Source organism: Rhinolophus ferrumequinum, chromosome X (assembly GCF_004115265.2).
Source record: "Rhinolophus ferrumequinum isolate MPI-CBG mRhiFer1 chromosome X, mRhiFer1_v1.p, whole genome shotgun sequence".
Classification (NCBI taxonomy): Eukaryota; Metazoa; Chordata; class Mammalia; order Chiroptera; family Rhinolophidae; genus Rhinolophus; species Rhinolophus ferrumequinum.
The window spans coordinates 2,511,401-2,534,034 of record NC_046284.1 but is presented as its reverse complement, the minus strand read 5'-3'; the positions used below and the strand labels follow the sequence as shown (position 1 = coordinate 2,534,034).

Genomic DNA, 22,634 nt, shown 5'->3' with positions numbered 1-22,634 from the left:
TTGAGATGATCATATTTTTATCCTTCATTTTGTTAATGTGGTGTATCACGTTGACATTTGCAGATGTCAAACCATCCTTGCTCCCTGGAATAAATCCCACTTGATCATGGTATATGAGCCTTTTAATGTATTCTTGAATTCAGCTTACTAATATTTTGTTGAGGATTTTTGCTCTAAGTTTACTAAGGATAATGGCCTGTGTGGGGTGTGTGTGTGTGTGTGTGTGCGTGCGTGCGTGCGTGTGTGTGTGTGTGTGTGTGTTAGAGAGAGAGAGAAAGACAGAGAAAGAGAGAGATCCTTGTCTGGTTTTTGTATCAGAGTAATGCTGGCCTCATAAAATGAGTTTGCAAGAGTTTTCTTCTCTTGTATTTTTTAGAAGAGTTTGAGAACTGGTATTAATTTTCCTTTGAATGTTGGGTAGAATTACCCAACAGTGAAACAATCTGTCCCACACTTTTATTTGTTGGGAAGTTTTTGATTACTGATTCAATCTTCTTACCAGTAATTGGCCTGTTCAGATTTTCTATTTCATCATGATTCAGTCATGGTAAGTTGTATTTTCTAGGAAATAACCCATTTCCTTAGGTTGTCCAATTTGTTGGTGAATAATTGTTCATAGTTGTCTCTTATGATCCTTTGTATTTCTGTGTTGTCAGTTATAACATCTCCTCTTTCGTTTCTGGTTTTATTTATTTGAGTCCTCTTTTTTTCTTGATGAGTCTAACTACAGGTTTGTCAATTTTACTTATCTTTTCAAAGAACCAGCTCTTTGTGTGAGGTTTTTTTTTAGCATTTTCTTTATATTTCTGTCTTTATTTTATAGACCAGTTTTATTTTCACAGAAAAATTGAGAGGAAGGTAAAGAGATTTCCTCTATATACCCTGCTTCCACACATGCAAAGTCTTCCCCCATTATCAACATCCCTCACTAGAGTGGTATATTTGTTACACTTGATGAACCTACATTGCCACCCAGAGTTCACCCAGAGTTGACAGTTTACATTACAGTGCACTCTTGGTGTTGTATGTTCTATGGGTTTGTGAAAATGTATAATGACGTGTATCCCTCATTACAGTATTATAGAGAATATCTACACTGACCTAAAAATACTGTGCTCCACCTGTTTATCCCTCAGTCCCCAACCCCTAGCAACCACTGATCCTTTTAGTGTCTCCATTGTTTTACCTTCTCTAGAATGTCATATAGTTGGAATCATATAGTATGTAGCCTTTTCAGATTGGCTTCTTTCATTTAATCATATGCATCTAAGTTTCTTTCATGTCTTTTCATGGCTTGATAGCTCCTTTCTTTTTAGTGTTGAAGAATATGCCATTGTCTGAATGCACCATGCTTTATTTATCCATTTACCTACTGAAGGACATCTTGGTTGCTTCCAAGTCTTGGCAACCATGAATAAAGCTGATATAAACACCCATATGTTAGTTTTTGTGTGGACACCTTCTTTGGGTAAATACCAAAGAGCATTAACTACTGAATTGTGTGGTAAGAGTATGTTTCCATAAGTACCCTGTTTCCCCGAAAATAAGACCTAGCCAGACAATCAGCTCCAATGCATCTTTTGGAGCAAAATTAATATAAGACCTAGTATTATATTATATTACATTATATATATTATATTATATTATATTATATTATATTATATTATATTATATTATATTATATTATATTATATTACATTATATTATATTAAGACCCGGTCTTATATTATAGTAAAATAAACCCAGGTCTTATATTAATTTTTGCTCCAAAAGACGCATTAGAGCTGATTGTCTGGCTAGGTCTTATTTTCAGGGAAGCATGGTACTATCTCCCAAAGTAGCTGTACCATTTTACATTCTTACCAGCAATGAATGAGAGTTGCTGCTCCATATCCTCAACAGCATTTGATGGTGTCAGTGTTCTAGATTTTGGCTCTTCTAATAGGTGTATAGTGGTACATCATTATTGTTTTAATTTGTATTAATATTTCCCTAGTGACATATGATGTGGAGCATCTTTTCATGATTGCTTGCCATCTGTATATCTTCTTTGGTAAGATGTCTGTTAGGGTCTTCAGCCATTTTTAATTGCATTGTTTGTTTTCTTATTGTGAAGATTTAAGAGTTCTGTGCATGTTTTGGATAACAGTCCTTTATCAGATGTGCCAGATGTCTCATTCTCTTGATATTGCCTCTTGCAAAGGAGAAGTTTTTAATTTTAATGAAGTCCAGCTCATAAATTATTTCTTTCATGGATCTAAAGTCATTGTCATACCAAAGGTCATCTATGTTTTTTCTTATGTTATCTTCTAGGAGTTTTATTGTTTTGTATTTTACATTTAGGTCTGTGATCCATTTTGAGTTAATTTTGTGGATAGCATAATATTTGTGCCTAGATTCATTTTTTTTTTAACCTGGATGTCTAGTTGTTCCAGTACCATTTGTTGAAAAGACTATCTTTGTCCCATTGTATCCTTTGCCCTTTGTCAAAGATCAAGTGACTATATTTATGTGGGTTAGCGTTTCCTTTTGATTCTTTGAGTTTTATCTCTCTGCTTATATTACCCACCTGTTTTTGCATGTTGTCCAGTTTTTCCCTTAGCATATTAATTATAGCTATTTTAAATTCCAGGTGTGATCTCCAGAATCTCTACCATATCTGAGTCTCGTTCTAATGCTTGGTTGGCCTCTTCAGCATATATATATATTTGCCTTTTAGCATGCCTTAGACTTTTTTGGCTGAAAGTCAGACATGATGTACTGGATAAAAGTAACTGAGATACATAGGCCTATAGTATAAGGTTTTATAGTTATCTTACTAGTAGGAGTTTGTGTTTACTCTTTGCTGTAGCTGTGGTGTCAGATGCTAAAATGTCTTCTATTGTTCTTGTTTTAGTCTCCTCTTATTGTCTTTGGGTGTCCCTAAAAACTCCTTAAGTCGAATGTGAGACTTGCAGTGTTCTTAGCCGTCATCCCATTATTACACAGGAGCCTTGTTCAAGTGGTGGTAAAGTGTGAGGGGAGAGGAAGTGTTCTGTAGTCCTAGGATTAGGTATCAATCCTTTACTGTGCCTGAGTTGGGTATTTCCTGTCCCCCGGGTCAGTAATGCTCTGGGAAAACCCAAGTCAGGCTCTGAAAAAATAGTTTTCTTTGAGGGCAGACCTTGTTAAGGAGAATAGAGAGATCTGGGTATATTTCAAAATAGCTGTTGTTCCTCTCCCCTTGCCAGAAATACAAGGGAATTTTTCTCCAGTCGTCACAGTAAGAACTTGGTAGGGCTCTTAAAGGTAAAATTTGTGAAAATGTGAGGGCCCCGATAAGACTGGACCCCCTTTGGGTTTTTAGCTCTTAAGCTAGTCTACACTGAGCCTCTAGCAATCTTTCCATTACATTTTTAAAGTGTTCTTACTGATACTGGCTTTACCTGCAGACTTCTACTCCCCGTAATCTGGGATTCTCTGTATCCACCTGTCTGTCTCTTCATCATTCAGAACAGTGGTTTGCCTTGTGAATTCAATTCTCTGACGAATCTAAGAGATGATTGTAAGTTTATTCAGCTTTTTTCTTGTTGTGAGTATGGGAGTGACAACTTCCAAGCTCTTGACATGTCAAGCCACAAACTGGAAGTATATACACTTATTTTGAAGTTTTCAAAACACATCTAGAATAACATGCATCTTTCTGACGTTTCAGCTTACCTTAAAATACCTATGGGCTGTGTGACCTAGTGCAATTTATTTAATCCATCTCTTCATCAATAAAATAAGCATAAGAATATCTATTTTGCTGGATTGTTCTAAGACCTAAATGAGATAGATATGTAACTAGCAAAGTGCAGGGCTCATATCTATTCACTCAATGTTAGCTTTAGTTATTATTTCATCTATCTTCATCAGAACCCTAAGCCTTGAAAACAGACAACATATACAAAGTGTTCCCCAATTTAGAAGAGGAAGAATCAGAAGAAAAGGATAACTTGTCCTATGGTCAGTTTGTGGTTGAGTCAGGACCAGAATCTGGCTAACCCTGATGCTGTTACGAGACCCCCTTTTGTTAATGTCAGATAGAAAACCGCCTGCCCATATTGATCCAACCTGTCAGATCTCAATTTTCCTCCTTTCAAAGCAGTCCCAGGGACTGCACAGCTGTCTGCCCACTCTAATGCATTTGTGCTTTTGGCCTACAGAAAGCATGATGGTTGCAAACAGAGGGAATTGGAAAATGGTATAGAAATGTAGCCTGTTACTATGGAAACAGGCATGTGACAATGGTAGTGCTCCAAGTAGGTATGAGACAGGTTCTGAATCATATAGAGAAAATCAGTGAATAACTCTGAAAGTTCATAGAACTCAGCAGAGGATACTGCTTTTGCTCTGGTTCGAGATGCTCATGTATAGTATGGGATAGTTCTAGCTCCCTGGCATTTTCTCTCTAGAAACTGGAAAACTACAATGGCCTCAAGGGAAAGAAATGGGTATGGCGGTTATAGGGCCAGGACTTAGGAGGTTCATGTTGAAACTCATCAGAGTTATTTACTGGCCATGTTGAGCTATATTAGAACAAAAGGAAGTCCTCTACTGCTCAGATGGTGTATTCACTAGCACTTGTGGGAAATGTGATAGTCTGATGACGACCTTTTACATACTTTTTCATCGTCACTTTTGTCCCAAGGGATAATGCATTGTCCACTGAGTAGAAGCTCTCTGAGAGCCCTTTTGTGACACAAGATGAAGTGGAAGAAAGAACTGGCTTTGAGCCCCTATTGCTCTCAGCACTCTTCATATCATGGTCATTTTGGAAAATAAAAATAAAACTTTTAGTGAACAGCTTACCTCACATGATATACTACACCAGATTAATTAAACATTTAAATTAAAAAATGAAACTGTAAAACAACTAGAAGAATATAGTTACCTGGTATATCCATACTAACAAATGATAATGTAGAAGTTATCAGGCATTTTTATTTGATTGTAATTAAAGTTGTTATTAAAACAGTGCATTTTGTAAAAATACATATTCATATGCATAGAAAATTTCTAGATGTGCATAAAAATGTTAATAGTGGTCATTCGTGTGTAGTTTAATAAGCTATTTTTTCCTTTTTGCTCCCCTTTTTTATGTCTCTATGTATGCGTACATTTGTGTTTGTATAATGAATAGGTATTTCTGGTAGAAAGAGATCAGAAGTTAGAGATTTTTAAACTTCCCTTTCCCTCTTTTCACTTGTACATATAGGTCAAACTTCCTGCAGGAAGTTGGTTTTCCTCAGCTAGCCAGTATAATTCCTTAAGTCTCCCCTCTTTAGTATATTCTTATCCAACTGTAAGTTCTTTGACGATGGAGTTGTGTTTCCTTATTTACTGTGCAACCTTCCGTAGGACTCCTGGTTAACACCTGGGTGCTTGCTGATGGTCTGATGTCCTCAAAGCCTGCTTTGAAATCTCATGTGACAGTGCTAACCCTTTCACCAGCAGAAATGGTCAGCAACTTGGTACAACTTGTCTGGGAGGGCATTGTGGCTGCTATGGCTGTCACCCGGTGCTTTCCCAGGCTGAGCTGGCTGCCTGGTGGCTGGTCACTGCCCAATGGGCTGGGCCTTCTGTGTAACTCCTCCCCCAAATAGCTTTCCTATTCAATGAGGTGGTCCTTCCCCAGTGTAGTTGCTGCCTCTTAGTATGTGTATAGCTGTGCTTCCTTGCCAGAACCTCCATGCACAGCCTCAGGAATTTCTCAATGCTGTTAAAAACATAAAGGATGGACAACAAAGAAAGAATCCAAAGGATTTCCTATTTTCAAAGGACCTGTGTCAGCTCTGATGGCCACACTTGGCAGCCATGTAGGTTAGAGACTTGACTGACTTCTAATCGAGCCTGCTCAGATAGAACCTCTGAGAGAGCTGCTCTTCTAGGTAAAAATCATTCCGGGCTCGTTGCAAGGATAAAATAAGATGATAAATGGAAATAGGTTTCATAAACTATAAAACAATATACAAATGCTTCGTATTCTTTTTGTGAGTTCAGTGGCTTAATGCTGTCCAATAGTGTCCTCATGGGGTGTGGAACAGATTTTAAATACCTGTATCTAAAGAAAGTCAAATACACCTACACAATGAAGAGAGTTGAGTACCCAGGAGGGAAACACGTACACTATGGATGTCTGGGTAGTGGTTGTCACCCAACTATCTGAGAAAAGCCCGGGATTTTCTGAGTGCCCTCAATTGATTAGAATTGTTTCCTTTGGAAGTAATTTCCAAGAAAATGCTTGTGATTTCATTGCTGATAAAACTGTTGACACTTCTTTTAAAGTGTCCATTAACTCTTGGTAAATTACAGTGAGAGTGCATGTGGCCCCCATATGAATATACGAGTAGTATGGTTGCACTGTTTTAATAACTACCCACTTCAATCACAATAAGGAAGTGACTGAAAAGTAAATTCTCACTGCTCTGCGCCTTCCATGAAAATGACCCTTTTTTCCTTCCAGCTTCATATCAGTCCCTCACCTGAATGCATGACTCTTCATTCTCAGGACTCGCAGAACGATGGGAATGCCGTCCTCAGGTTGAGTTCTGCGCTTCTGGGCATTTCAGCTCTATGGAGGAGCACTCATTCCCTCACTCCAAAGACTGAGCCTGAAAGATTTTTTTCTCCCTTAGAAAGCATCTTCCTTGTAATTTCCTTGTTACAGCGATCAGAAAACAGTCAGAAACAGACGGGGAAAGTTTGATAATTGGGAGGTAGCTTACCAATTACCTAGTCCTTGGTGTGATGCTCCCTCAAATTTGCAGCGTCTTGGGGGTCCTCCTGGGACTGTCTTGAACTTTCTGTTCATTTCCAGTGCATTAATTTTCCTTTTTCTTTTTGTAACAGGTCCAGTTAAAAATAAGAAAAAGGGTAAGTTAAGCTCCTGATTTTATAAAATTGCTGTTATGTCACATCTTTTCTAAATTTAGAAGAAAAAAATCCAGGGAGTAGGATTTTTATATTATAGTCTTTCAGTGATGGTTGTCTATTAGGTTAGTCAATCGCACGGGATCTTCTTGAGTATTGTAGCTTCCAAAGAACGAGAAATAGAGATCATTTCTCAATGATGATACATGAATGATAGAATTGCTTCTATGGCAACATATGAAAGTTGGTTTCGTTTTTCTTTCTGGCTCCCTCTTCCATGCAATTCAGCTTACATATCTTTCCTTTATTCTTTGTTGCTCTTTCCCCGTACCCTCTCCTTTCTCCTTTTCCCCCCTCCTTTATCAAATCAGTGATCGTGTATGAATGAAGTCGGGAGACAGCTTGTAGGGATTAGGGATACTACCTCCTGAGAGATGTCAGTACCCTATTTCTTGGCCTAAAAGCTATCCCTATCCTATTTCTAAGCTAATCAGGGAAGGTATTTCTTGCTTTAGGGTTTCCATACCACATTCTCTGTAATAGAAAAACTACGCTAGAGTAATACCCGGATCTTTTAGTCTTTTCAAAGAAGCTCTAATTGAGTGGATCCATTGTGCCTTTGTTGGGTCAGTAAGTCTGGCCACGGGACTGGCCCAAGAGCTTGTACGAGTGCTTACCTGAGGACAATCCAAAGACAGCACAGTTTCCCAAAGACAGGACCAGGCAATAGGGGCCCCTCCTGAGGACTACAGAACCAACTGCTAAACCAGCTCTAAGTACCTATTTGTTTGTGTTCTGAGCTGGGAGGAAAAATAGACTGAAATTACTGATTTTTCACTAGAATGCTTTCAATGAAATTATTCCATCTATTAAGATTTCTGGAGCTTTATAGAATAGATTATCAACCCCAGACTACGCCCAAAAGACTGGCTTCAGCTGCTGCCAGCCTCTTGTCTGAGCACGAGGGGACTTTGGTGGCTTGATGTGCCATATACCCTGTGGAAAGCTGCATCCCTGTGATGAAGAAGCTGAGGAGTGGCCTAGATATTGTCTTTTAAGAAAGTAAATTTGACTTTCAATGATGTCGTTTGTAACTCTTGTCACACATCCCTTTAAGACAGAAATTATAACAAAGCTAGAATGCTCACCTTGCTTGGACAAGGATACTCTCTGCTCTTAATACAAGTCCCGGATGACTTCCCTTTTTAATAAGTAGACTTGAGAGCACTTTTTAATTACGGCTCCAAATTTAGTTTTGGTTTTTTTCTTCCCCTACTCAGTTGTTCACTAGACAGTGAATAAGCATCTTATATTTGTTAGGAGGAGAGATACAGACATGAAGAAAAACAGTTCCTTCCCTCAAAAATCTCCCAGTGTAGTCAGAGTCGTGGAAGTACACATAAGTAATTACAGTACAGTGTAAAAAGTACCATCATAGAAGCGTGAACAACGTGCTGTGGGAGCACACAGAGAAGGAACAAGTAGTTCTCCTTGGGGGAGTGAGGGACCCCATCTCAGAGAAAACAGTATTTGAGCCAGACTTTGAAGGATGAGGGGAAAAGAGAGGAAAGGACATTCCAGCAAAGGGAATAGCATCTCAAATCTCTCAGAAGTATGAAAGAGCATGGCATGCTTGAGGAACAGCCAGTAAGCTAGTGATTTACTAGAGGATGGGGCATGTGGGTGGCGGAAGGCCCCAGTGGTGAGCACTGAGAGAACACACTTGCCAGAGGCAACAGAAGGCAATTGTCTAGGCTAGAAGCTCTGGAATTATAACTCAGATTTCAGTGCCTCTGGGAAGGACTCAGGTCACTGCCCTGCACTGCTACCCTGTATAAGGGCCATTACTGAGGGGAGAATTCACATAAGCCTTAAACATTTACTTTGGCTGAAAGTGATTTAGAAGCCATCTAATACAGATTTCCTCGGACATAGTGAATAGGCACATGCCTGAAGAGGTGAATTGAGTTGTTCATTTAATTTCCATTCTTTAATGGAATTTCCTCTCTCTCTCTCTCTCTCTCTCTCTCTCTCTCTCTCTCTCTCTCTCTCCCTCGCTCTCTCACTCTCGCTCTCTCTCATTCACTCACTTTTCATTGTTCTTTCAACAGTTTGGACTTCGCTAAAAGGTTAGCAAAATACCCTTTCATGAAGGTTAGCTTTGAAAAGATGTATACATTCTTTTATCTAAGACTACAAAGGGTAACTTTCTAAGTACAAAAGTCTCTGGGCTTTTGTGCCACGAAGTGCTCTGTTAAAGTAAGGAAATCGGAGAAAGAATTCGATCTTCTAAAGTCATCTTCTCAGTCCAGGGGTCATCCTCCTCTCTGGGCCAACTTTCCACAAGTATGAGAAGCACACGTGCTTCAATCTGCTTGCAGAGGAGCAGAGACGCCCAGCTGCAGAACTAGATCACAGCAAGAGCTTTTTCCCAAATGCCTTCTAACAATTTCATAAGTGAACATTCTCTATTTACACTGCAACCATTATTATCTTTGACTGGAGTTTCTGGCTGTAATTCTTCCAAAATTACATTACCAATCACAGGAGATTCACTCTTGACACTGAAGTTTGTACTACCCACAGAACGCCCTCTTGCTCGAAAATCAGTGTTAGGCCTAGAAAAGCTGGGACATAGCCCAACCTGATATGCACCAGCTTCTGTGTCTACGCTGTCCAGAGAACAATGTGGGAGAAGCAAGCCTTATAACCAGGCTAGGGAAGTTTCCTGACTGCCAGGGGTAAGTCATTCCTCCTCATGGAAGCTCAGTCTTGCGAGGAAACAGAAATCATTGAGACCAAGCTCCTCATTTCACCGATGGAGAAACTAAGGCTCAGGGAGAGGAAGGGATTTGCCCAAAATGTGTCCGTGGCAGAACTGGGGCTAATAGCCTTATCTCTTGACTACAGATTCCTTGTCCTTTACACTACACTGGCTGGAATTGAAACCTGGGTGCCGAATAAGCCTGACTTGGAAGCTACCCAAATCTGAAGGGAGATGGCTTTCCCATTCAGCATCTTGAAATTGGCTAGATCTAGAAACTGGGCAGATCCAATCTTTGTTGCTAAGTTCAGGGAAAATGCTAACGCTCCTGCCTCTAGGCCCTTAAGGCTACAGGGACACCCGGGAGTGGCTCTCTGTGCCTTCCTTCCTTTCCTCCCTGGAGTCAGGGCCCCACAATGACCCCTTGTTTCATTCCAAATGCAGATGTACTTAGATGTGGACAACTGGCCTTTTGAGCAGCGTTGCCATGGGGATTGGGTTTTCGAACATGCAGAATTATTCTTCAAGGGGGACCTGATAAATCAGGATAGGATTCTCCTGCCTGAGAGTCTGGGGAGCAGGGAGTTGGAGTCAGTAAGGAGGTATATAAGTGAGACTTGGGAGAGTTATATTTAAAACTAAGAAAGTACGACAAGTAAAAACACTGTGATGGAGTCCGATAAAAGACTTCCATTCCTGGGACTTGCACAAAATTGTGAGAAAGTGGTGAAGGAAGAAAGGAAGGAGACCACCACCTGTTGACCACCTGCAGTGCTTGAATTGGGCTGCAAGGAGCAGAGGAAGTCAACAGAAGGAGCTAGAGGTTTGGGTTGAAGACTCAGTTAGCCTAAGTACGTCCTGGTGGGAATGTTGCAAGGACTGGAATGTGGAACAGGGGCCAAGACTGTTCTGGAAGGGGGATTTGCTGGGACTCTGAGGAAAGACTCTGGGAAACTGGATTATTTAGCCTATAAAAAGGGGAGTTGATAAGTGACTTAATGTCTTTGAGCATACATAGGTTATTATGTGTATGATGATAACTCTTCTTCTCTATCTACACAAAGAATCGAATAAGAACTTAAACTGCCACAGAAAGGATTTCCGTTAAATATACAGAAGAACTTCCTAACAGTGAGGATGATAAACATTGGAACAAATGGGGTTTAGAGAGGTCAGCTGAGAAAGCAAAACCTGTCTGCTGCCTCCTCATCAGCTCTTTCTACTCCACTTCTACTCACCCCCTCTCTCCACGCCCCCCTCATAGCCCAAACTCCTATCCGTTCCTCATCCCCAGCTAGCAGCACCTCCATCGCCGCAGCTCCTATAGGAAACCTTCCCGGAGCTGATGTTATCTGTAAGGGCAGGCTGTCCTCCTAGCTTCCTCTTCTCATCTGCATCAAGTCCACTGAACTGGGAAGTAAACATGAAAGCCCAGCTCTCAGTTCTAGGAAGTGACCCATAGGTCTGGCCCACTTGGTGATTCAGATCCTTTGGACTCAGCTGCAATGTACCCTCCTGTTTTAAGCCTCCCCTGAAGTGATCTCTTCAACATTTGTCCATTCAGGTAGCTTTTCTACTTTACTGTGACGGTGTCTGTTCTCCCACTAGACTAAGCAAATTGACGGCCATTTATTTCTATATATTCAAACTCAGCTCTGTAAATGATGATTCATGAAAGGGCGTGGTGGGGGGGGGAGAGAGAGAGACAGAGACAGAGAGACAGACGATAAAGTTGTCACCTCTTCAGCAGCCGGAACTCCCAGAGGGCTGACTTTGTCATGGGAAGTCTGCAGAACTCTTGACAGTACATTGTGAGTCAATAACTGCAAATATAACATTGAATCTTGTCTTCCAGGAAAGAAAGCAGGACCTCCTGGGCCCAATGGTCCCCCAGGACCTCCAGGACCCCCAGGACCCCAGGGACCCCCAGGGATTCCAGGAATTCCTGGAATTCCAGGAACAACTGTTATGGGACCACCCGGCCCTCCAGGTCCTCCTGGTCCTCAAGGACCCCCTGGCATCCAGGGACCTTCTGGTGAGCTCCTGTTTCTCCACCCCTCAGGCTTCTTCCCAGTACTTTAATAGAGCATGGCTGGGAGATCCTGGGAGCGGTTTCAAATGGTGCTGGTGGCATTGGTGTGCTGTAGGAAATGCAGGTCTCCTGGCTCAGTGTAGAGCTAGGAATTAAACAAGCCAGTAGGGCCTGACCTGCTCAACCCTTCCATCACAAGCCGTCCCTTCCTCTAGGCTTCTCTGGAATGGGCCAGTAAATTCATATGAGTCTGACACAGAGGCCCTGAGGGATTGCTGGAGTTCTGGTAGGAGATGGATTGGCTCTGCTCCACAAGCTGATGTTTGCTTGGAAACAACAGTCTCGTCCCATGAACTCTAAAGCACCCTTCTCATAGAAGTAGACAAGTAGTCGCTGATGGCCAGGGAGTTAAAGACTTACAAGGCACTTAGGCTATGAAAGAAGCAACCCAGGCACCAAGACCATCCCGTCAAAGAACCAAGGGCTCCTTGCCTCACCACATTGCCCATTTGAATGGCATTCAATCTCTTTCCATCTTTCCCTTTGGGCCCAGAAGGGCATCCAAGAGGTATAGATGAAGATCCTAACCTGATAACTGGACTTCTGAGGAGTCAGACTGCCTGGGCTTAGGTCAGTTGTTATGTCCCTCTCCTGCTCCCCTCTTGTATCTTGGGCCTTTAAAGAAATGGACTCCTTACAGCTGATTTCTCTGGGTCCAAGAATTCTGTAGCAGGACTCAGATTCTTTGACTCACAGTTCACACACAGCTAGTCAGTGTTACTGTGCCCACAAGAAATGCAGTTGGGGAGTTTTTTTCACTCAATGTTTCCACAAATATTAATTGAGCACTTTCTACATTTAAGAGAGGTATTGCTAAGTGGTCCTTGTTCTTGTGGAGTTTATGTCCTAGAGGAGGAGAGAGACGATTAAAGAAGCAAGACACTTACAAATGACAATGCACTCTATGAAGAAAATTAATAGAAAGGGAGCAAAAGGCTAAAGAAGCAAACAACATCATCCCAGGGTCACACAATGACAGCAATGCCCTCTCATCTGGCTCTATGGGACCTCGGTGGGACTTCTCTGGGGCCAACATTGGCAAGAGGCCAGTACTGGGTGCCAGGCCCCCTGAAGATGCAAGTCAGGGACAACAAAGAGAACGAAGGGGTGTCCTCTCCCATCCCGGGGTGTGGCTGCAGGGAGTCGGGCTCCCTGCCACTGGCTGCCTGGGTGAGGAGAAACGGAAGTAGCAAAAGCATGCCCTCTGATGGACCGGTCCTGTTTTGCAGGTGCTGCTGATAAAGCTGGAACTCGAGAAAACCAGGTTAGCTGGGAATTGCTCTTTTCCTGGGGAGGAGGGAAGGCCACAGGCTGAGCCACCTTTGAGTTTGCTGCCTGTTAAATTTGTGAGGATACCCTGCAGGTTCTGAGGTTCTCTGAGACAGAAAAGCTTTGCCCCAGGGCCTGCCTTTAGCTAAGGGAACTGAATCTCGCTATGGTCATTTTCCCCATTCCACAGGAGACAGACTGTCACCATATCCGGGCTCAGGAGTCAGCTGAAATGAGCTGCCAGACAGGCCTACTCACCTAGGCCTCTGAGTCCCCAGCCACCCAGACCCCTTGTCGACACTCAGACTGCCCTCAGACCGCCTGGGATCAGGAGCTTAAAAGTTTAAGAGTATGTCCTTGAAAATCAGCCAACCAGCTCCAGGGCAAGCCCAGCCTTAATGGCCTGAAGGGCTCCTCCCTAGTCTTTGAGCTCCCTAATCTGTCTCTATTGGCAGGTTCTGCTGCCTTCCCTTGTCTCATCTCAGCCTCCCTCTCTACAGCTGTGTGGCCACAGTTAAATCTCCACAGCTGTACAGTGCTGGATGGCTTGCAGGGCAATTTTGTATCCATCACCTCATTTGATCTTCAAATATCCCTGTGAAAGAGGGCAGACAGAGAGTCTTATAATCCCCATTTTATAGGTAGGGAAAGAGGCTCAGAGGCACTACATTCGGCTGAGCTCACATAGCTAGGAAGAGACAGAGCTACAAAATCATATTACCGTCTAGTAGCAATGTGGTCACTAGCATCCCAAAGACAGGGGAGAGGGACCAGAAGTGAGATACGGAAGGAGACAAGAAGTCCCAGGTGCAGACATGGAAACTGGTGGCTGAGCAAGCAGTCATTTCTCCTAGTGACGTCTCTCTCTGTCCTTCTCGTCCTCCCAGCCCGCTGTGGTGCATCTGCAGGGCCAAGGGTCAGCAATTCAAGTCAAGAATGGTAAGAGTCCAAGTAGCTTGTCTCTAAGGGGAGCGTCCACAGGGTCACCCGGCCTAGCTCCTGCCTGCCCCCAGGTACCCTTGGCACTAAGGGCCCAGCCTCTACTCCATTTTGCCCTCTGCTGTCTGCCCTGGGTAATTGCTTGTACCAAGGCCGGTTGCTGCACCCAAATTGTAATTAGAAACACTGATAAGGAGTTGAAAGGGACTTGAGATGTCATCTAGACCTGGAATTCTTGGCAGATGGAGGTCATTTCCACATCACCATGAGGATATGTGTAGTTTGGTCAACATGTTCACAATACACGTTAGAGAAGGTAAAACGACATATACTTCAATCCTTGTTGTCTGATGGGTCTGCACAGAAAATAGGTGGAGGGAGTGTTTCAGGGAGTACGTGATGCTTGCGTCTACAAAAAGGGGGAACATGTTTAAGGAGGTTAAGAAACATTGACTTAATGTAATCCCTTCATTTAAAAGATGGAAGCAGAGTCCCAGAGAGATTGGGTAATACCATAATAAATCTCACGGCCCTATATTTGTGTGGCATTTAGTTTTCAACGTGCTTTCTTTGCTTTTTATTTTATTTTTATTTAGGGGGAGAAGTAGTTTTCAGTTTATCAAGTTATTATATAAAAGACTTATAATGATGTCTCCTCCTTTTCAATTATTTATTTAGTTTTGCAGTTACAGTTGCCATTCAGTATTGTCTTACATTAGTGTCAGGTATACAGCGTAGTGGTCGGACAGTTATATAATTATGCAGTGATTCCCTCGATTAGTCTAGTTCCCACCTGGCACTATATGTAGTTATTACGATATTATTGACTATATTCCCCATACTGTACTTGACATCCCCGTGACCATTTTGGTAGCTGTCTTTTATTTTATTTGATCCTCATGGCAGCCCTATGAGGTAGGTATTAGCTCCGTCTTACAGAGATAGAAACTGAAGCTCAGAGAGGTTAATGAACTGGCCCAAGGTTTCAGCTGGGATTCAAAACCATATCTGTCTGACTCCACTGCGCTGTGCTACTGCAGTGATATGTGGGTACACTCCACTGAATGATTAGCTTTAGTGTTTTCCTCAGAGAGATGTGAACATTCATTAAAGAACAGTGCTTTGAAATAATGTCCAGACCCCAGGGTGCACAAAGCCTAAAATGCATGAACCCCCAGGAACCTTGAGAAGCAGCAAGCCAGCCAAGATGCCAGGTGTTTACAGAGCTCGGAGGGGAGGGGAAGGGCTGTGAGTGCAGACAGAATAAATGAGGGTTCAGAAACCTGCTGCATGGGGACAGCTTTGAATAGCCCAGTCAATGCTGAACTGGCTGGGCCAAGCTTCCTTAATGACTGACCTTGGCTACATCCTGGATTGCCACCTGTATGCCAGACTGCATAGACTCAGAAATATAAGTAGGAGCAGAATGGCACCAAAACCCAAACAGTCCTGCTGGGACCAGGTGCCTTGGGCCCCAGGGCCTTGGCTGGGCCGTGATCACCACCTGTCCAGGAAGGAGTGAGACAGGCAGGAAATAGATTTGTTTGGGTGTCTGGATGGGTGGCCTGTGTTTATTCTGTACCAGAAGCAACTGATTTTGCTCCCATTACCACATCACAAGTTCCAACCCGTCTATGCTGATCTTTAGTTACAAGGAGCAGAAGTGAGGGGTCAGGGGTAGGAGGACGTCATGCAGAGGGGTTTCAAAGGGCCTGAGCCAGGACTCCTCCCAACTCCTAACCCATCCATTTATCACCTCAAGGGAAGATGGCTGCCTTTTCCAGAAGGCCAGTTTCCTCACACCTCAGAGAGGGAGGCCTCCTGAGACTTGCCAAGGATGAATGTTGGAAATGTAATTTCTTGGATGAAGAATGGTTCCGAGGGGGAAAGATCCAATGGGCTTGTACTCCCTGCTCTAGTGGTGGGAAGGCACCACCCCATTTCCACGGGCTGGAAAGGAAAGCTTTTTTTCCTCCACCCTCACATGCGTGGTCCCAGTGTCTAGCCAAGGCAGTAGGACTGCCCCACCACCCCAAATGGGGTGGGGCGGACAGACAGATGCTTTGCCAGGGCTGCTTCAGTTCCCAGACACCCTTGCCACCCCCTTGGCTGGTTCTAATGCTGCTTGGCAGTCTATCCCTCCCTCTCATAAATACCCTTCTCCCCAATGGGGCCTTATTACTGGCGGTCATGCGCTCTGGCTGCCATGAAGTCTGACTCACCCCTGATCCCTAAGGTTCTCCAGGTAGACAATTCCTTGGGCTAAGCGGTTTCCTGGGGGCCCAGGGAGACTTTGCAGAAAGGAGTGGGAGGGCAGGAATCTCTTAAGGAGAAGGAGAAAATCCATGAACCTATAAGACAGGAGAGGGATTCAGGAGTCGTGGCTGGTGAAATGGAATAGTAAGACCTAGTCTGCCACTCAGTGTCAGAATTTTGCCTGTGCAGGCCTCAGAACAACAAAGAAAATAGGTCAGGGTGCCCACTCTCTTCTTACTCCCCTCCCCGAATTCCAGCTAGAAGGTGTTGGTTCAAGACCCTTCCAGATGGAGGGGTCAGCAAAGGAGAGAGGAAGACAAACTGGCAGACCCCAGGGGCCTGAGGCCAGCCTGGCAGCTGCTTTACAAACAGAACACTCTCTCTGCTTCCAAATACTGTTCTTGAAGCTTGGCCTCCTGGGCTCTCCAGGTTGCATTGGGAGAGGGGCGGGGGTGTGTACTGCTTGCAAGTTTTTGTTTCTGTTGCCCAGATTATTCTGACATGTACTGAGTGACTGCCCTTCTCTCATACTGAGATCTTTCAGGTGGAGTGCTCAATGACTGGTCTCGCATCACTATGAACCCCAAGGTGTTTAAGCTACATCCCCGCAGCGGGGAGCTGGAGGTACTGGTGGACGGCACCTACTTCATCTATAGTCAGGTAGAAGTGAGTACGGTCTTAGGCCTAACTCTTCTTATATCCAGAATGCAGATCCGGTGCACGCCACATAGGGGCACTGTGGAGCCAGCCAAGACCAGCCAATGGCTAACTTCCTGCTTTGGCGGGTGAGGGGGCTGGGGGGCACCGCACTGGGAGGGATTTGAAAGAAGGAAAGAGAGAGGGACCTGTTTTGTTTTGTTTTTTCCTAGCCAAATATCATTGAAAAACTGAAAAGAGGTCCCTACCACACCCTGCCATCTGATCCCCTCTTGCAAGGCCCCAGGCCCTTGTTTCCCCTGCTAAGCTGTTTGGTTCTACTGCCAAAGTTGAACTCTGTCTCAGTACAATCTCTGAAAGTCACTTCCAGAGCTGCTGAGAACCCCACATACACATCGCTAGCTTTATAATGAATAGTGCTCTCCGCCTCAGAAAGATTTCTGACTGTCTTTCCTTCTTCTCTCTCCCATTTGTTTCTCTACCTTTCTGTTTGTTTCTCTGTTATTCTTGCCTCCTTCCTGCTGTCATTCTCCCAGCTCTTTTCTCTTTCTGTTTTTGACTTTGTCCTGCCCGGGGCCCACTCCCCAGGTCTGCCAGTGCCCATCCACTTCCACCCCTGCTGGTTGCTGCCACTGGGTGGCTCTTTAGAGCTAGAGATAGCTGAGCCTTGAGGTTGGCACTTCCGTGGGCGGGCATCAGGCAGGCAGATGGACAGGAGGACTATGGAGCCAGCACAAGGGTCTCACAGGAAAGTGGCCAGAGTAGGTGGGTTAACGGGCCTTTGCTAAGCCCACTGAGCATCCTGGCACAGATTGGGACTTGATCCAAGAAATTGCGTGGCAGCTGAATATACTATTCCCTCCTGAAGAGCCTGTGGAGGAAACAACGCTAAGAAAGTGATTTAGGGTGACAGATGAAGGTCCCAATCCCCAGGGGGCGCATGGATATAATCCTAATGTCCTATAGGCTGTTTGTTCTAAACTCCATTTGGTGGGGAAAGGGTTCAAAGCTTGTGGTGGGGTGTGAGGGATAAGGGTAGTGAAGGATAAAAAGAATTAATTTTCTGGGCCTAGGAGAGAATTGGGAGTCGCTTCAGGCAACTCGATGCAAACTGGGAAAATCCCCTTCACACCCGGCCTTTGAGCATAGGTTAGCACTTCCTTCTAGCCACAAAGTAACGTTAGGGGCCTGGGTTTTACCCTTCCAAATTCTTTATCTCATTTGTGGTGGATAGCTCTCCATGTCTCTCTATCTGTTTCCTCACTCATCAGACGAGAGGGCCAAGGGACACTGAGAATCAGTGAAAGAAATTCAGCCACAGAGCAGGGTGGGGGCATTGCAAGCTGAGTGAGCCGCCGCCATTAAAGAGCTGAGGAAATGGCAAGTTGTCACTGTTCCCTCTGTAGGAAATCAGCGACTTCTAAGTTAATCAGCAAATAGTCCTTGGGACTTGAAACTAGCAGTGAGTTTGTATCTGTCTGTGTCTGTAGCACTGACAGAGCACCTGATGTGTGCAGGGCACTGTGCTTCATGCCAGGGTGGGGGAAGGGGGATTAAGGGGAGGTAAAGAGGCCAGGGAGGCGTGGTCCTTGCCCTCACAGAGAGTGTGCTGTTGGAAGAGAGATTTACTCAGCCACCCAAGCCCCATGAAGTACGGGCAGGACGGTGAATAAGTCTGCCATCCCGCCTTTCCTGTCGGCTAACTAGCACGCCTTCCCAGGGAAAGTCCCATCCGTTGGTCACAGGGGAGGGCCCCACCATTTTCCTCTCTCCCCCAATCCCTTCTTGTTGCCTCTCACCCAGGTGTACTACATCAACTTCACGGACTTTGCGAGCTATGAAGTGGTGGTGGATGAGAAGCCCTTCCTGCAGTGTACCCGCAGCATCGAGACAGGCAAGACCAACTACAACACGTGTTACACGGCCGGTGTCTGCCTCCTCAAAGCCCGGCAGAAGATCGCCGTGAAGATGGTGCACGCCGACATCTCCATCAACATGAGCAAGCACACCACCTTCTTTGGAGCCATCAGGCTGGGCGAGGCTCCTGCATCCTAGACTCCCCGCGATTGGCCCCACCCATGCCCCTGCCCCAGGTTTGGGAGCCGGGAGCCCCAGAACCTCTAAGTGCTGCTGTGGAGTGAGGTATATGGGTGTCGCAGCTGCAGAGAGAAATACCCCACTGCTATTTATTCCCCAGTGACTCCAAGATGACAAGGCCTGCTTGCCTTTCCAGAATGACCTTGAGTTCACAGGACAGTTGATGGAGGCCCAGGGATGACATGACGCAGAACCTTCTTCCTTGGCTCCATGTTGACTCTTCAAGCTCAAGGTCCCTGTGTCAGAGTTACCGTTTGTTGCACTACAGTGAGGGTCCAGGGCAGCAGGCAAGAGAAAGCAGAGGTGTACTCCAGACTGTGGGGGAAATGTCCAACCCTAAGGGGGCTGCTGCTCCTCTCTGGGGTGGGGGTGGGGGCACGGGTGGGTGACGGGGACGTGTTGCAGACTAAGGAGATGGGCAGGGAGGGAAAAGGTGGGTGCCTGTGGCAGAGACCAAGGGAGAAACCTGCCAAGCGGGCATCCTCGCCAGCTCTGTGCTGCAGCCAGCCAGAGGGTCAGAGAGCTCTTCCCACTCAGGCCAAGAGCCAGGCTTTGGGGACAGGAGGTGTGCTCTTCCTTGGAGCGGTTACAGGGACTGGCCACAAACCTGCCTGCATGAGAACCTGAAGCCAGACTTAGGGCCACATGTGTTTCACTTTGTTTACAGCTGTGCTTCAGGCTCAGAAAACTCCCTGGGTCCCCTCCCAATTGCCCCCCTCCCAGCCTGACTAGACCTCCTGTCTTCTTTCTCCACAGAGCCTACCTCTGTCTGAGACAGGTGCCTAACCTGGGACCTGTGCTTATGTGAGTCTGGCATGCTCTTTCTATTAACTGGGCACAGAGAATCTTCCATTTAAGATTTAAGCAACACAAATATTCATCTAGTCACGTTGTGTGGGGGGCCAAAGTGTTGGACTGGATGACCTCCAGAAGTCCCTTCAAATCCTAATATTTATGCAGCTACCTTAATAGCCTACTTAAATTCCAAACCCTCGCCTGCCGCTGGGCCTTGGCAAGGCAGAGCTTTTCTGCCTGACCCAGAAAGGACGGCATTTTCTTCCAGTTTGCTACAACTCAAGTGGTCATTAGCCCAGGCCTTACCTGAAAGGGCAGCTTCTCACCAGATCATACGGTAGGACTGTCCAAGGGTCTTCTAAATGCCTGGGCCCAGCCTGCTCCGAGGTGCTGGGTTTAACCCAAAGCTGGGAGGTCCGGTCTTGTCCACTCTGCTACTCTTGCTCCTTTTGAGGAGATGCGGAATAAGTTCTTTCGGACAGCTGAAATTTACCAAGAGCAACAGGTACGCATGCCTCAGTTGTGCCTTCCTTTCTAAGCAACTGCACTGCTTGGTCCTTCAATTGTCAGGGCAGGAGGTGATGGGCTGTGCCACCATTGTCGGATTGTTAATGTCAGTCTTGCAAACCCAGGTGAAGCAAACGTGAGGCGTGTGTCTGGCCCCAGCTCCTATAAAGTGCCTTAGACAGTCCTCAGTTGTAGCAGGAGCACATGAGAATTTCTCCTTAAAGTTTAGAAAGTATTTCTCTATTATCTCCTTTGATAATGTTACAAATCCCACTGTGTAGACGAGGCTCAGAGAGGTTAAGTGCCTTGACCGGGATTTCACCCAGCTTAAGTCACGGGTCTGGGGTTCATTCATCCAGGTCTGACTCCAAAACTATTCCATTGCACTGCTGAATTTTATTGAATTTGGGGTCCAGAGAGAACCAATAAAAATGGTAACCTCGACCCCAAATCCTCGAGGGTTCTAGGGAGAAACCCAGAGATGCTCATTTTCATCCCTTAATGGTAACACCTGTTCTCTTGGCTGCCAGGGGCTCTGTGGCAGAATATAGTAGGACATACCGTTGCGAAACGGCCATCAGCCTTAGAGCTCTTGTGTTCAGAAGAATCATCTTGGCACCACGTCCAAGCAGCTAAGGCCTTCGCACCCACAGAACTTACACCCCTCATGTATGGAGCCCCTACTGCAAGTGATTACCCTACAGATGGGTTACAGCAGCTGGCCCACCTCCCACAGCTACTAAGTGACTCCCGTCTCTTCCGACCATACCACAGACAACTCGGTACCAGCAGGATCACTCAGGAATGGCGGGAAGAGCAAGGACTGGTTCTAAAGCCCAAAGGCTGTGAGGAAGGGAAGGAAAGGGCTTCCTAACTGTGCCCCTAAAGGACATTCTGACACCCATGCTATTCTCCCGATATGGAGGGCATTGTTGGGGAACTAGGATTCCCACAGGACCCATTATTCGTTGTGAACCCTCAAAGGGTACCCTAGAGGTAGCTGGGGAGCTCTGTTGCAGCCAAGTTATTGGCGAAGTATTGAAGCAATGTACTAGTAAGAGAATGTGGAAATAGAGTTGCCGTTTGGAATTAGGCAGTGGGCCAAGGCTGGCGTGGAGAATGGGACGACACTGGGCAGCTAGCAGATGACGGATTTGCAGGACAATTACATGGTACAAAAGGCAGCTGTCAGGGGCTGCTCAGCTACTGGCTCCTTGGAGAAAGGAGTTTTATATCCCCCTTCATCCATCCTGAGCCACATTTCTTTTGTTGAACAGGAAAGGGCTAGGAACCCTGGAGGTGAAAAAGACTTTGATTCACATGTGAGTCCGTGCGTTTTATGTAGCTTCTGGTGGATGCAAATAGCTTCAGAGGACTTTACAGCTAGAAAGGCCCTGCGAGGGATTCTAGCCCCACCTACATTCGACCCCTTGTTACTCGTGTGGAAACTGAGGCCCAGAGAGGGCAGGTGGCCTGCCCAAGGTGAATGAGCCACGGCTCGCAGACTCAGCAGAGTGAGTGGGTGGAGCAGTACCTGTCCCATGCAGCCCCCCTCTAGCTCCTACCCACAGACTCAAGGCTGGAACGCTTGGCCCCCTTCAGGAGCCTGGCCAGGCAGGCAGAGAGTGGCTGCAGCCTTCATCAGAACTCTTCCTCCCCTTAAGGCATTCTCCCAGCTCCTGCCCCTGGGCTGGAAGGCTCTGGACTGGCCTAACACCAGGAAGTTGTGAGGCCGCCCTGGCACAGCCTCGGGCCCCATTCCTGCCTGGAGGCTCTCCTAGACCTTGTGAGCACAAAGAAGGAACCGGGTTTTTCCTTTTACTCCATTTCAGGGCTCTCTCCAAGCGGAGGTGGGATATGTGTCATTTCTTTAGTCAGAAAGCTTCCAGCTGGGGTAGGGGTGGGCTTTGTTATGGCCTGGAGCAGGCCCAGTGCTGCTTTGGGGGTCAGCATCCAGTGTGAGATACTGTGTACATAAACTATACATAATGTATATAAAGTGGGATGTAAGTTTGTGTAAATTAATGGTTTATTCTTTGCAAATAAAGCTTTTTTCCCCTCTGTTCTGGAAATCGGCTTGAGCACTTCCGAAGTGCTAGGTGCTTCTTTGTAAGTGATGCCACGCATGAGCCAGGGAAAGACCAAGGCACCCATTCCAGAGGGGGCGATAGAGGGATGGTAGTCTGAATTTCATGTCAGATAATGCCTCCTCCTCTTTGTGGCCCAGACCACACATCCCATCCCATCACCTTAGGTCTTTTCCTGTAACCACATGTCGGGTCCTGTGAAAAGGAACAATACCCCGAGGCAGACACAGCAAGGCGTCACCCTCAGCTTGAGGCCGTGTCCTCTATAACAGAAATT

At 45.6% G+C, this 22,634-nt stretch overlaps 1 protein-coding gene across 5 annotated transcripts in view; it reads left to right on the top strand.

Annotated features, from left to right (window-relative positions):
- EDA (ectodysplasin A) overlaps positions 1–22,326 on the top strand; it is a 290,490-nt gene extending 268,164 nt beyond the window's left edge. The window contains exons 3-8 of one of the 5 annotated variants that reach the window (XM_033118371.1): positions 6,874–6,897; positions 11,514–11,693; positions 12,980–13,014; positions 13,907–13,958; positions 16,759–16,874; positions 18,675–22,326. In XM_033118371.1, coding sequence (XP_032974262.1) covers positions 6,874–6,897; positions 11,514–11,693; positions 12,980–13,014; positions 13,907–13,958; positions 16,759–16,874; positions 18,675–18,926 — 659 coding nt within the window. In that variant the 3' untranslated portion in view covers positions 18,927–22,326. Of the gene's footprint in view, positions 1–6,873; positions 6,898–11,513; positions 11,694–12,979; positions 13,015–13,906; positions 13,959–16,749; positions 16,881–18,674 lie in introns of all 5 variants that reach the window. The other 4 variants (XM_033118361.1, XM_033118379.1, XM_033118353.1 and 1 more) reach the window with 4 other exon arrangements.
- The last annotated feature ends 308 nt before the right edge of the window (positions 22,327–22,634 follow it).